This window comes from Melozone crissalis, unplaced genomic scaffold (assembly GCF_028551555.1).
Source record: "Melozone crissalis strain CALT ecotype California unplaced genomic scaffold, PUWL_Pcris_2 ptg000054l_1, whole genome shotgun sequence".
Classification (NCBI taxonomy): Eukaryota; Metazoa; Chordata; class Aves; order Passeriformes; family Passerellidae; genus Melozone; species Melozone crissalis.
In genome coordinates this window covers 219,851-233,892 of record NW_026535832.1, presented here as the reverse complement: position 1 = coordinate 233,892, position 14,042 = coordinate 219,851, and the positions used below count along the sequence as shown (strand labels likewise).

The 14,042-nt window shown below is 63.5% G+C and overlaps 1 protein-coding gene across 1 annotated transcript; it reads right to left on the bottom strand.

The window, feature by feature from the left end:
- Positions 1-2,621: 2,621 nt before the first annotated feature.
- On the bottom strand, positions 2,622-14,022 carry SSBP4 (single stranded DNA binding protein 4). The gene is made up of 17 exons (XM_054286576.1): positions 13,931-14,022; positions 12,421-12,493; positions 12,249-12,310; positions 11,423-11,507; positions 9,034-9,123; positions 8,453-8,512; positions 8,272-8,341; positions 8,094-8,164; positions 6,754-6,821; positions 6,614-6,659; positions 6,460-6,495; positions 6,300-6,354; positions 5,747-5,817; positions 5,554-5,632; positions 4,830-4,858; positions 3,132-3,233; positions 2,622-2,766 (listed from the first exon to the last, which is right to left on the bottom strand). The coding sequence occupies exons 1-17, from the start codon at positions 13,984-13,986 to the stop codon at positions 2,737-2,739; spliced, it is 1,083 nt and encodes a 360-aa protein (XP_054142551.1). The 5' UTR covers positions 13,987-14,022; the 3' UTR covers positions 2,622-2,736.
- Between the last annotated feature and the right edge of the window lie 20 nt (positions 14,023-14,042).

Below are 14,042 nucleotides of genomic sequence, written 5' to 3'. Positions count from 1 at the left end.
TTGGGGTCCCTCATTTGGTTTTGGGGTCTCATCTGCTCTTGGGGCCCTCCTTGGAACCTCAGCTGCTTTTGGGGTCCTTCATTTGGTTTTGGAGTCTCATCTGGTCCTTGGAACCTCACCCGGTTTTGGGGTCTCCTCACTTGGGTTTTGGGGTCCTTCATTTGGTTTTTGGGGTCCTTCACTTGGATTTGGGGGCCTTCATTTGGTTTTTGGGGCCTCATCTGGTCTTTGGGGTCCCTCTGGTTGTTCCTTGGAACCTCAGCTGCTTTTGGTGTCCCTCACTTGGTTCTTGGGGTTTCTTCACTTGGGTTTGGGGTCTCATCTGGTCTTTGGGGTCTCATGTGGTATTTGGGGTCCTCCTTGGAACCTCAGCTGCTTTTGGTGTCCCTCACTTGGTTTTTGGGGTTTCTTCACTTGGTTTTGAGGCCTCATCTGGTCCTTGGAACCTCACCTGGTGTTGGGGTCTCTTCACTTGGGTTTTGGGGTTCCTCATTTGGTTCTTGGGGGGTCTCATCTGGTTTTGGGGTCCCTCTCTTGGTTCTGTGAGTTCCTTCACCTGGTTTTGGGGTCTCTCACTTGGTTTTGGGGTCTCATCTGGTCTTTGGTGTCCCCCCACTGGTTCCTTGGAACCTCAGCTGGTTTTGGGGTCCCTCACTTGGTTTTGGGGTCTCATCAGGTATTTGGAGTCCTCCTTGGAATCTCAGCCGCTTTTGGGGTCCCTCATTTGGTTCTTGGGGTCTCATCTGGTATTTGGAGTCCCCCTGGTGGTTCCTTAGAACCTCAGCTGGTTTTGGGGTCCCGTCGCTTGGTTCTGGGCGTTCCTTCACCCGGATTTGGGGTCCCTTTATTTCATTCTTGGGGTCCCTTTATTTGTGCTCCCTTTATTTGGTTCTGGGAGTTCCTTCACCCGTTTTTGGGGTCCCTTTATTTGGTGCTTGGGGTCCCCCTCACCTCGTTCCTCTCCATGTGGTTTTAGGGTCCCCTCACCCGGTTTTGGGGTCCCCCCCACCCCCAGCCAGACCCAACCATCGCCGCCTTCTGAAAAAAAATCAAATTACATTTATTGATGCGGGGTGGGGGGGTGTTGGGGGGGGTCGTGGATTTTTTTTTTTTTTTTGTCATTTTAGGGCTCTTTTTTTGGGTTTTTTTTTGTTTGCTTTTTGTATTTTTTCTTTTTTTTCTTTTTTTGGTCTTTTTTTTTTTTTTTGGGGTGTTCTCCCATTTTGTTTTGATAAGCAATGGGGGGGGGGATTTAGAGGTTTAGAAATGAGGGGGGGTCCCTACACAGAACAGAACTACGCCTATGGGGGGGGTCACCCCATTTGGGGGGGGGCTGTACAGGGGAGGGAGGTCCGGGTGTGCAGCGGCGTTTTGGGGGGGCTCTCGAGGGGGGGGTAAGGGGGGGGCGCTTTGAGGTCCTTTCTGTTATAAAAGAGGAAAAAAAATCAGGAAAAAAAAAATAAAAGGAAAAAATAAAAATAAACACCAAAAAAAAAAAAAAAAAAAAAAAAAAGGAAAAATCCAAACCACACACAAAAAAAAAAAAAAAAAAAAAAAATTCCTTCATATGAAAAAAGTGGTCCCATGGGGGGGGGCTCGGGGGGGGTCCCCGGTCTGGTGCTCGGGGGGGGCCGGGGGTCACAGTGCTGGCTGAGCACACAGACTGGGGGGGCTGGGGGGCACTGGGGGGGCTGCGCCATGAGGGGGGCACGGCCTGGACCCCCCCCCCCTCATTCCCCCTGGGATTTATTGGGGGGAGGGGGGGGGTCTGCACCCACATGGGGGGGGGCCGGGCTGGTTCTGCCCCTCCAGACTCGGGGGGGGCACTGGGAGAACTGGGGGGGGGTCACACCCTCCCAGCCAGGGGGGGCACAGCCCAGGGAACCCCCCCAGGTACCCCAAATTGGGAGGGGGGGTGGGGGACTGGCACCACCTGCCATGGAGAGGAGGAGGGGGGGCACAATGCCACGGAGCCCCCCACAAAAAAAAAATCCCAAAAAATCCCCCTCCCCATGTGGGGGGGCAAAACACCCCAAAAATGCCCCTTCAGCCCCCCTCCCCCAGTGCTGGACCCCCCCCTCAGCACCGACCCTGCCCTGGAGAGGGGGGGGCTGCGGTTGGGAATGTGGGGGGGGGTCCCCAGTGCTGAGGGGGGCCATAAATGGGGTCCCTGCCCAAAGGGGGGGCTCCCATTGCTGGGGGGGCCATAAATGGGGTCCTAGCAATTTGGGGGGGGGGTCCCCAGTGCTGGGAGCACTCCCATTTTGGGGGGGTGGGAAGGACTGGAAATGGAGGCTCCCAGTGCTGGAAAATAGGGGAGGGGTCCCCAATGTTTGGGGGGGGGTCCCAGTGCTGGAAAGGAGGAGGAGGAGGTGGGGGGGGGGCAGCAAATAAGTCCCGTGACTTATTTCTAATCATCATTATTTTCTTTTTTTTTTCCTGCTCCTTTTTAGTGTTCGTTTGGACAAAAAAAAAAAAAAAAAAACCAAAAAATTAAAAAAAAAAAAAATAAAAAAGGGGAGGAGGCGGAACCGGGAGGAGGGAAGGAAGGGGGGGCGCTGAATTGGGGGGGGGGGTGACGGGGCGGGGCCGGGCGTGGGGTGTGTGTGTGGGGAGGGGGGAATCTGATCATTCGATCGTTAAAATTAATGAATTAATTAATTAATTTGGGTTTTTTTGTGTGTTTTTCGGTGGCGGGTGAGGGCGGTCTGGCTGTCGGCGGCCTCGGCGCGGGGCTCACACGCTCATTGTCATGCTGGGCGAGTACTATAGAGAGAGCGGAGACACCACAGCGTTATCGGCGGCGCCGGGGCGGGGGTCCCGGCTCTGGGGATGGGGGGGGGGGCGCACACACCCCCCTCCGGCGCCGCCCTCCTTCATCATCCTCATCCTCACACCTCGCTCGGCCAGGGCGCCCCCCCCGCCGCCGCCGCCGCCGCCGCCGCCGCCGATGCCGCCGGTGCCGCCGGTGCCGGGGGTGACGCCATTCGGGGCGGGGGTCGCCAGTGCTGGGCTCTGCTCGCCGACCCCCCCCGCCCCCGGCCGCCGCCGCCGCCGCGCCCCCCCCGCGCCCCCCGCCCTCGCCGCCTGCCCCCCCGGGGGTGCGCGGGGGTCCCCGCCGGGTCCCTTACGCTGTCGCTTTGGAAGGGGTTTAGGAAATTGCTGCTCAGCTCGGCGTCGTCGCGAGGGGTCCCGGGGGGGTTGCTCAGGGCCCCCAAGTTACTGGGGGAGCTCTGGAGGGAGGGAGGGGGGACAAGAGTTAGTGCGGGTGGGGGGATGGGGGGGGTGGGGGGGATTAATGGGGTGGGGGAGTCACAGTGTGGGGGGGGATAAAGGGGGTCACAGTAAATTGTGCGGGGCAAATAAATGGGGTCACAGTAAATGGGGGAGCTCAAATGAATGGGGTCACAGTAAATAACGGGGGAGCCCAAATAAATGGGGTCCCAAATAAATGGGGTGGTCACAGGACATGGGGAAACCCAAATAAATGGGAACCCAGGACATGGGGGAACCCAAATAAATGGGGTCCAAGTAAATGGGGAAACCCAAATAAATGGGGTCACAGTAAATAACGGGGGAGCCCAAATAAATGGGGTCCCAAATAAATGGGGTGGTCACAGGACGTGGGGAAACCCAAATAAATGGGGTCACAGTAAATAATGGAGAAACCCAAATAGATGGGGTCACAAATAAATGGGATCCCAGGACATGGGGGAACCCAAATAAATGGGGTCACAGTAAGTAATGGGGGAGCCCAAATAAATGGGGTCACAGTAAATAATGGGGGAACACAAATAAATGGGGTCCCAAATAAATGGGGTGGTCACAGGACATGGGAAAACCCAAATCAATGGGAACCCAGGACATGGGGGAACCCAAATAAATGGGGTCCAAGTAAATGGGGAAACCCAAATACATGGGGTCACAGTAAATAATGGGAGAACCCAAATAAATGGGGTCCCAAATAAATGGGATCCCAGGACATGGGGGAACCCAAATAAATGGGGTCACAGTAAATAATGGGGGAGCCCAAATACATGGGGTCACAGTAAATAATGGGGGAACACAAATAAATGGGGTCCCAAATAAATGGGGTGGTCACAGGACATGGGGAACCCAAATCAATGGGGTTTCAGTAAACAGGGGAGCCCAAATAAATGGGGTCACAGTAAATAATGGAAGAACCCAAATAAATGGGGTCCAAGTAAATGGGGGGACCCAAATAAATGGGGTTTCAGTAAATGGGGGAGCCCAAATAAATGGGGTCCCAAATGAATGGGGTCACAGTAAATGGAGGAACCCAAATAAATGGGGTCCCAAATAAATGGGGTGGTCCCAGCGTATGGAGGGGGAGAGAAATAAATTGGGTCAAAGTAAATGGGGGGGGTCCCAGCATGGGGGGAACCCAAAAAAATGGGATTTCAGTAAATTGTGGGGGGCAATAAATGAGACCCAAATAAATGGGGTCCCAAAAAATGGGGTGGTCCCAGTATATGTGGGAGCCCAAATAAACGGGGTCCCAATAAATGAGGGGCCACAGGCTCCCCAGCACATTTACCCCCATAAATGGGGTCCCAGTACATGGAGGGGGCAATCAATGGGGTCCCAGTAAATGGGGTGGTCCCAGAATATGGGGGAGCCCCCAAAAATGGGAACCCAATGGATGTGGGGGGCTCCCAGTGCATTTACTGGGGTTCCCAGTAAAGGGGTCCCAGTGCATGGGGGGGTCCCAGCACACTGGAGATCCCCAACAAACGGAGCTCCCAGAACAGGGGGGACCCCAATAAAGGGGGTGCCAGCACCGTGGGGGTCCCAGGTCCCCAGCTCACCTTTGGCAGCCCATCCATGTCCCCGGAGCCTGCCAGGGTGACAGAGGGGCATTAGGGAGCCCCCAATCCATGTGTTCCCCCAAATTTGTGTGTCCCCAACCCACGTGTGTCGCCCAAACTGTGTCCCCCCAATCCTCCATAATCCACGTGTCCTTCCCAAACCGTGTGTGTCCCTCAGTCCATCTGTGTCCATGCCCCCAAATCCCTGTGTGTGTCCTCTCAATGTGTGTGTGTCCCCAAATCCTCATTTGTGTCCCCAAATCTGCGTCCATGTCCCCAAATCTCTGTGCACATCCCCAAATCCCTGTGTGTGTCCCCAAATCTGTGCCCGTCCCCAAATCCGCGTCCACGTCCCCAAATCTCTGTGTGTGTCCTCAAATCCCTGTTTGTGTCCCCAAATCTGTGTCCACAAACCCCTGTGTGTGACTCCAAATTTGTGTGTGTCCCCAAATCCGTGTCCATGTCCCCAAATCCGTGTCCACGTCCCCAAATCCCCGTTTGTGTCCCCAAATCCGCGTCCACGTCCCCAAACCCCCGTTTGTGTCCCCAAATCCGCGTCCATGTCCCCAAATCCGTGCGTGTGTCCCCTCAACCCATTCCCCCTCCCACCCGCGTGCCCCTCCCGCTGCAGGAGCCCACCCAGCCTCAGAAGGAGCCCCAGTCCCCCCGGGTTTGGGACTCTGGGGTCCCTGCTGTCCCTGCTGTCCCCAGGGCTGTCACCCACCTAAGGAGCCGTTCATGTGGTGCGGCTCCATGGCGCTCATCCCGCCCAGGGGCCCCTCGGCTCCGGGCCCCATGGGGAACTGCAAGGGAAAACGGGGGGGCTGAGGGAGGCTGGGGGACCCCGAGGGACCCCCGAGGGACCCCCGAGGGACCCCCAGCCCCGTCCCCAGCCCCGTGTCCCCTCCGTGGCTCACGTTGGGCCGGCTACCCGCGGGTCCCATGGGGTTCATCATGGTGTACATGTTCTCGCTGGAGTTGGTGGAGTCTGGGAGGGACAGCACACGTGGGGGGGGGGTGAGTGTGGCACCCCCAGATCCCACTTGTAGCCCCCAGTCACAGTCACATTCCCCAGATCCCAGTTATAGCTCCCAATCACAATCACAGCCCCAAAAATCCCACTTATAGCCCCAAATCCCACTCAGACTCTCCCAAATCCCACCCAGACTCTCCCAAACCCCACTTATGCCCCCAAATCCCAATCACACTCCCCCAAATCACAATCACGCCCCCAAATCCCACTCATACCCCCCAAATCCCGCTCACATACCCAAAAATCCCACTTATACCCCCAAATCCCATTCACGACCCCCCAAATTCCAATCATACCCCCCCAAACCCCACTCACTCCCCCAAATCCCCCTCATTCTCCCCCAATCCTACCCACACCCCCAAAAATCCCACTTATACCCGAAAATCCCAATCACACCCCCCAAATCCCACTCACAGCCCCCAAATCCCCTCACTCACCTCCGGGGCTGGGCAGGATGGGGGTACCAGGGGGGCCACCGCCCCCAGGAGGGCCCTGGAAGGGAAAAGGAAAACAGGAAAAATGGGGGGTGGGTTTGGGGGGGGGTCACAGGGTTACTGCAGCCCCCCCCCGTCCCCAGCACTGCACCCCAATACTCACCACGTAATTGCCAGGGGATGAGGAGGAGTAGGCAATCTGGGGGGGGACAAAGGGGAGTCAGAACAGGGGGGACACGGGGGCAGCACCCCCATAGGACCCCCCCCACCCCCAAGGTATCTCCCCCTCCCCAAAATCCCCGAAATCCCAAACTTACGGAGTTGGCGTTGGGGTTGGGCCAGGGCCCGCGGCCTCCGGGACCCCTGGGAAGGCAATGGGGACAGTGAGGGGGGGTCCTGCCGGGCCCGGGGCTCCCCCCACGCTGGGGGGGCTATGGGGGGGGCACGGGGGTCTTACATGTTCATGGTGGGCATCCCAGGCCCGGCCAGAGAGCTGGGGGGGGGGCGCATCCCGCTGCCGTAGCTCTGTGGGACGGGGGGGTCAGCGGGGCTGGGACACCCCAGCACTGTCCCCATCGTGCATCCCTGTCCCCATCCCCACTGTGACCTCCATCCCTGCTCCCCAAAAGCCATCCCCATCCCTACAGCCCTATTCCCTGTCCCCATCCCTGAATTCCCATTCCCGTCCCGTTATCCCTGTACCCCATCCCTGTATCCCCATTCCTGTCCCACTTCACCCACCTCCATCCCCGTCACCCTGTCCCTGTAACCACTTCTACCCCTGCACCCCTGACCCTGCCCTATCCCAGTACCCCAGTACCCCATCATCCCATCATCCCCATATCCCAGTATCCCATTATGCCATTATCCCAGTACTCCAGTATCCCAGTATTCCATTATCCCAGTACACCATCCCCAGTACATCCCCACATCCCAGTACCCCAATATCCCCATATCCCATTATCCCCGTATCCCATTATTCTATTATCCCAGTAACCCCATATCCCATCATCCCAGTACCTCATTATCCCAGTACCCCATTAACCTACTCTCCCATTATCCCACTATCCCAGTATCCCATCATCCCATCATCCCAGTACCCCATTATTCCATTATCCCAGTACCCCATTATCCCAGTATCCCATTAATCCATTTTCCCATTATCCCAACATGCCAGTAGCCCACTATCCCACTATCCCAGTACCCCATTATCCCATCCCTGTATCCCCCACTATCCCAGTACCCCACTATCTCATCATCCCAGTACCCCACTATCCCATCCCTGTCTCCCTCTATCCCAGTATCTCTGTACCCCACTGTCCCAATATCCCATTATCCCACCATCCCAGTATCCCCATTACCCCCCATCCCACCATCCCTGTACCCCATTACCCCCCTATCCCAGTATCCCCATTACCCCCCTATCCCAGTATCCCCATTACCCCCCTATCCCAGTACCCCAGTACCCCATTACCCCACCATCCCAGTATCCCCCATCCCAGTACCCCACCATCCCAGTATCCCCCATCCCAGTACCCCACTATCCCATCCCTGTCTCCCTCTATCCCAGTATCTCTGTACCCCACTGTCCCAATATCCCATTATCCCACCATCCCAGTACCCCATTACCCCCCATCCCACCATCCCTGTACCCCATTACCCCCCTATCCCAGTATCCCCATTACCCCCCTATCCCAGTATCCCCATTACCCCCCTATCCCAGTACCCCAGTACCCCATTACCCCACCATCCCAGTACCCCACCATCCCAGTACCCCCCACCCCGCTGTCCCAGTACCTGCGGCCCCATGGCGGCCATGCCTCGGGGGGGGTTCATGCGCTGCATCGGGCCCCCCATGCCGGGATGCCCTGCACAGAGGGGGGGAGGGGGAGCCATGAGACCCCCAGAGCCCCCCCGAACCCCCGCTCTGGGCTCTGGGGGGGGGCTCAGGGACCCCGGGGGACCCCAGACTCACCCTGAGCCCGCGCAGCCGGGTCCATGGCGTTGGGCAGCAGCGGCTGCGAGCCGGGAACACCCACGGGGGGCTGCAGGGAGAGAGGGGGGACAGCGGGTCAGGGGGCTGGGGAGGGGCTGCACCCCGTTATTTGGGTGCCCCCCGTTATTCGGGGAGGGGGCTCCGGCAGTGACCGCCTCACCTGGTTGGGCATCCGGAGCGGGGGCCGGGGGCCGCCGGGGTACCGGGGGGACATGAAAGGCTGCAAGAGAGAGAGCAAGGGGGGTTTGGGGGGGTCGGTGTCACACTGGGGGGGGTCGTGGGGGGGCTGTGACCCCTGGGAGGGGCTGTGGGGACACGGGGGGGGAGGCTGTGCCATGGTGGGGGTGTGATCCCCCCATCCCCCAAAACAGGACACACAGACACACGGACACACAGGACACACAGGACACATGGACACACACAGGACACATGGACACACAGGACACACAGGACACATGGACACACGGACACACACAGGACACATGGACACATAGGACACACAGACACACGAACACACACAGGACACACAGGACACACAAACAGGACACGCATACAGGACACGCGGACACACGGACACATGGACACACAGGACACACGGACACGCAGGACACACACAGACACACAGGACACACACGGACACACAGGACACACACAGGACCCACACAGACACACAGGACACACACGGACACACGGACACACACAGACACACGGGACACACACGGACACACGGACACGCGGTACCTGGAAGAATGCGGGGGGCACGGGACCCCCGGCCATGCCGTCCCCGGGGGGCAGGTTCCCCATCACCGGGCTGGGCGCTGCCGCCGCGCTCTGCGGGCACAGACAGACGGACGGACGGACGGCTCAGAGCGGGGCCGGGGGGTCCCCATGGCCCCCCGTGCAGCCCCGAGCCCGGGGCCCCGCTCTGCCCGCCCGGGGGGAGCTGTAAAGGGAAGGAATGCGGCGCTTTCCGCTCCTCCGGCCCGGCCCCGGCGCCACAAATGGTTCCAATTTGGAGCCGGGAGGGGAAGGGGGGACCCCGCGCTGCCCCCGCTGCCCGGGGGGCCCCAAGCCCCCCAAGGCCGGCGGGGATGGGGGCCCGAGGTGCTTGCAGGGGTGGCAGTACGCACGGCACGGGGACAGCGATGGCCATGGTGACACCTGGCACACGGGTGGCACCCAGGGCTGGCGGCACTGAGCCCCCAGTTGGGGTCTGTGCCCTACGGGGGGGGGTTCTGGGGGGTCCCAGGGCTGTGTCCCCTCCTGGGGACCCCCGGACACAGCCGCAGGGCCGGGCTGGGGGCACTGCAGCCCCCGGGGGTGACAGCGCTGTCCCCCCATGGCAGGGACCCCCCGGCCCCCCCCAGCTGGTGATGCTCAGCACGGTTGCCATGGCAACAGGTGGGGGAGCTGCGGCTCCTCCTGCGGGCTCAAGGTCAGCAGGGAGGAATTGGGGTGGGGGGGACACGTGGGGGGGGGGTTTGGGGGCTGCTGACCCTCGGGGGGACCCCAGACCCCGCTGGGGGGCAGCTGCTGCCATACCCACCCCGACAGCTGAGCACAGGCTGGCCCCCCAGCTCTATGGGGGATGCTCTGGGGGTCCCGACGTGCCTGGGGGGGGCTGGTGGGAACGTGAGGGGACCCCAGCTCCACGCTGGGACCCCCAGCTCAGCCCAGCCGGGCCCTGGGGTGGGGGCACGGCTGCGTGGGGCACCCGGCGGGTGCGGGGGGGCCCCGGGGCTCCCCCAGCCCTGGCAGGCTGCAGTGCCATCAGTGCCACCATGGCAACGCGGCCCGACCCGCGCCGTGTCCCCGGCGTCACCGGCACCGCGCCGGCAGCAGCCTCATTAATTCCGGCATGGAAACCGGGAACCGGCTCTGCGCAGCCACGGGGGCGGCGGCGAGCGGATGGGGAGGGGTCCTGGGTCCTGCTGCAGCCCCCGCGGCGCCAGCGCGGCCCCACGGGGCCCACGGGAACCCAGGGGAGCCCCCGAGACCCCCACGGGAACCCATAGAGCCCCATGGGAGCCTCTGGGAACCCATTGGACCCCACAGGACTCCCTGGGACCCCCCAGGAACCCACGGGAACCCCCGGGAGCCAATGGGACCCCATGGGACCCACGGGGGTCAGGGGATTCCTGGGGGTCAGGGGATCCACGTGGGCCCTGCAGGGTCCCGAGTGCAGGGGGCACCGAGGGTCCTGCAGCCCACAGAGCCCCCCCATGGCACCGTGGGTGTCCCCCCAGGGACAGGGACCCCACTCTGCACCCTGCATCCCATGGGGGCATCCTACACGGCACAGCACCCCACAGCATCCTGTGGGGCTGTGGATCCCACAGCACCCTGGAGCAGAATCCTACATCATCCCAAAGCATCCTGCATCATCCCAGAGCATCCTACAACATCCCACAGCATCCCAGAGCATCCTACAACATCCCAGAGCATCCTACAACATCCCACAGCATCCTACAACATCCCACAGCATCCCAGAGCATCCTACAACATCCCACAGCACCCCACAGCATCCCACAGCATCCCATGGCCTCCTACATCATCCCACAGCATCCTGCATCATCCCAAAGTATCCTACATCATCCCAGAGCATCCCACAGCATCCCACAGGATCCTCCTGCACCCCACAGAATCCTGTGGGACACGGATCCTGTATCATCCTGCATCCCACGGGCTCTGGATCCTGCATCACCCTGAACCCCACAGCATCCCAGTGTGGGGGGGTCCCACTGAGCCCCAGCCCCGCAGCGACCCCCAGGACCCCGGGTGGGCACAGGGGACACCCCCAGGACCCCGGGTGGGCACAGGGGACAGCCCGGCTGGCACCGTGCCCATGGTGTGGGGGAATGGGGGGGGTCCCTGTGCCCTGGGGGGGTCGCAGAGGGGGATGGGCACTCCAGGGCACGCCGGGGTCCCCGGGGGGGGCACAGAGCCCGGCCCCCAGGGATTAACCCCCCCTCAGGGGCACCCTGTGCACGGGCAATGGGAAATAGGTCAGGCAGCGATCGGGGCTGGCAGGGCACGAGCCCGGCACGGGGGGGTCCCGCCGGTGGGGGGGGCGGTCCCGGCGGTGGGGGGGGGTCGGCGGCACACGGACCCCCCCTCGTGAGGCACTCACGTAGTCATGGAAGGCTTTGGCCTCGCTGGAATGCTCGCAGGTCTCGCGGCGGTCCGGGGCGGCGCAGTACAGATCCCAGAACACGCTGGGGACACAACGGGGTGCGATGGGGTGGGGTGGGGGGGCAGAGGGTGAGGACCCCCCCCAATTCACACCCCGACCCCTCCCGCCATCCCCACAGCCCGGGCCCCCCTCCCTCCGTCCCTCGGCCGGGGCCTCCCGGTTCCCGGCGCTCTTTCCCCGCCTGTTTTCCCTGGAAACGGTCGCTACGGCCGGAGCCCAAATTCCTGCGACTTTACATCAGGCACGGCAGCACCCCGCCGTGGGGAGGGGTCCCTGCCCGCGCCCCCCGCCCCGCGCCGGGCCAGCACGGGGGGCCCTGCGTGTCCCCCCGGGTTTGGGGGTGCTGGCTGGGTGCCAATGAACCCCCCCCCCCCAAATCACCGACTGATCGCTCCCCGCCCACCCCCGAGCCCCCCGCCCCACAATTAACGCCCCCCCATCCCCACGCCCTCCTCGGGGGGCTCTGCGGGGCCCCCCCAGCGCGGGGGTCCAGCCCCGGGGCCCGGAGCCCCCCCAGCCCCGCTCCCGGTGCCAAATTGGATCCATCTGGAGGAGCCGGGCAGGGGGGGCCGCGATGGGAGGGAAAGGGGGGGCCCCCAAATCGCCGATGGGGAAAGCAGAGGGGCAGGTTCGTGTTTATGGGGTACGAGGGGATGTGGTGGCACAATGAGGGGGGGCAGCTCCCAGACCCCCTCCCTGCCCCTCTGCCGTGGGAATGGGGGGGGGGTTCCCCCCTCCCCAACCCCCCCAGACCCCCACTCACCACCACCAGGAGTGCAGGAAGCCGGGGGGCTCCCCCAGCGTGATGTTCTTCTCCCATCGGATCTGCGAGGGGGACACGGGGGGGGGTCAGCACCCCCAGGCAGGGATTGAGGGGCTCCAGGACCCCCCCCGGTGGGACTGGGGAGTCTGGGGGCGCTGCCCCCCCCCCTTACCTCCGACAAGAAGGTCTGGGCGGATTTCTGGGCCCCCACGTGCAGCAGGTACTCGTAGACGTAGAGCGCCAGCCTGGGGGGACAGGAGGGGGACAGGGACAGGGTCAGGGCCCTGCCACCCCCTCGGTGACACCGCCACCCAACGGACCCCGAGGGACAGCCGGGATGGAGCCCCCCACCCTCAATTAGTGCGGGTTAATGAAGGAGCTTCGATGTCACCTCCCTGAGGGACCCCAGCGGCGGCACCGAGGGACTCCCGCCGGTGGCACCGAGTGACTCCCGCCGGTGACAGCGCCGGGGTGGCTCCAGGACAGGAGGCACAGCCCACAGGATGCGGCTCGGGCCCGGTGTCCCCGCGGAGCCCCGGGAGCAGGAACGGGACCCGCGGGGTCCCAGCCCCGGTGGGAGCAGCCCCCGGCCCCAGCGGCGCCCCGGGGACCGGCACGGGGAGCGGCGGGCACGGAGCGGGGACCGGGGCCGGCAACGGCCGCGGAGCATCGGCAGCCCCGGGGCCGTTCCGGTGCCGCTGCCCCCGGGGATGGCACGGCCGGGGAGGGCTCCCGGTGCCCTCAGGGATGCTGCGGACCGGGCACATCCCGGCTCCCGGCAGCGCCGGTGCCATCGCGGGGCACGGTGCCCCGGGGGATGGCACAGACCGGGGGGATCGCCCCGGCTCCCGGTGCCCCGGAGGATGGCACAGACCGGGGGGCACAGCCCCGCTCACGGCAGCCTCGGAGCGCTCCCGTACCCTGGCGGATGGCACGGAGCGGGGGGATCAGCCCGGCTCCCGGTGCCCCGGGGGGTGGCACGGTCGGGGAAGGGGCATCCCGGCCGCCGGTGCCCCCGGGGATGCCGCAGACCGGGGAGATCAGCCCGGTGCCCCCGCAGCTCCCGGTGCCCCGAGATGTGGCAATACCCGGGGGGCACATCCCGGCTCCCGTTAGCCCCGGCGCGATCGCGACTCCCGGTGCCCCGGGGGATGCCACGGACCCCGGCACATGGCAGCTCCCGGTGCCCCGGGGGATGGCACGGATCGAGGGGGATCATCCCGGCTCCCGGTGCCCCGGGAAGCCACGGACCGGGGGGGATCATCCCGGTTGCCGGTGCCCCGGGGAATGGCATAGATCGGGGGGAATCATCCGTGCTCCCGGTGCCCCGGGGAATAGCACGGACCGGGGGGATCACCCCGGCTCTCTGTGCCCCGGGGGATGCTACGGATCAGGGGGACCATCCCGGCTCCCGGTGCCCCGGGGGATGCCGCAGAGCGGGGGCTCATCCCGGCTCCCGGTGCCCGGCTGACCCCCGCCAGCTCCCGCTGCCCCGCGGCTGCCGGTGCTCCCCGGCGGGGCGGGGCCGGGGGGTCCGCCCGCCCCCCGATCTGCCCCCGCTTTTCCCGATCTCTCTTCCCCCCCCCGTCCCTTCCCGCTCCGTCCCCGCTCCCCCGGCGCCCGCCCCGGCAAAAACTTCCGCGCCCCGGCCGTCCCCCGCCGCCGCCCGGCGCCGCACTCACTTCTCGCGGGCCTGGCCGTCCGAGGGCACGCCGGAGCCCTTGCCCTTGGCGTACATGGCGCGGCGGCGGCTGTCAGCGGCCCCGGGCCCGGCCCCGCGCGGCCCCCGCCGCC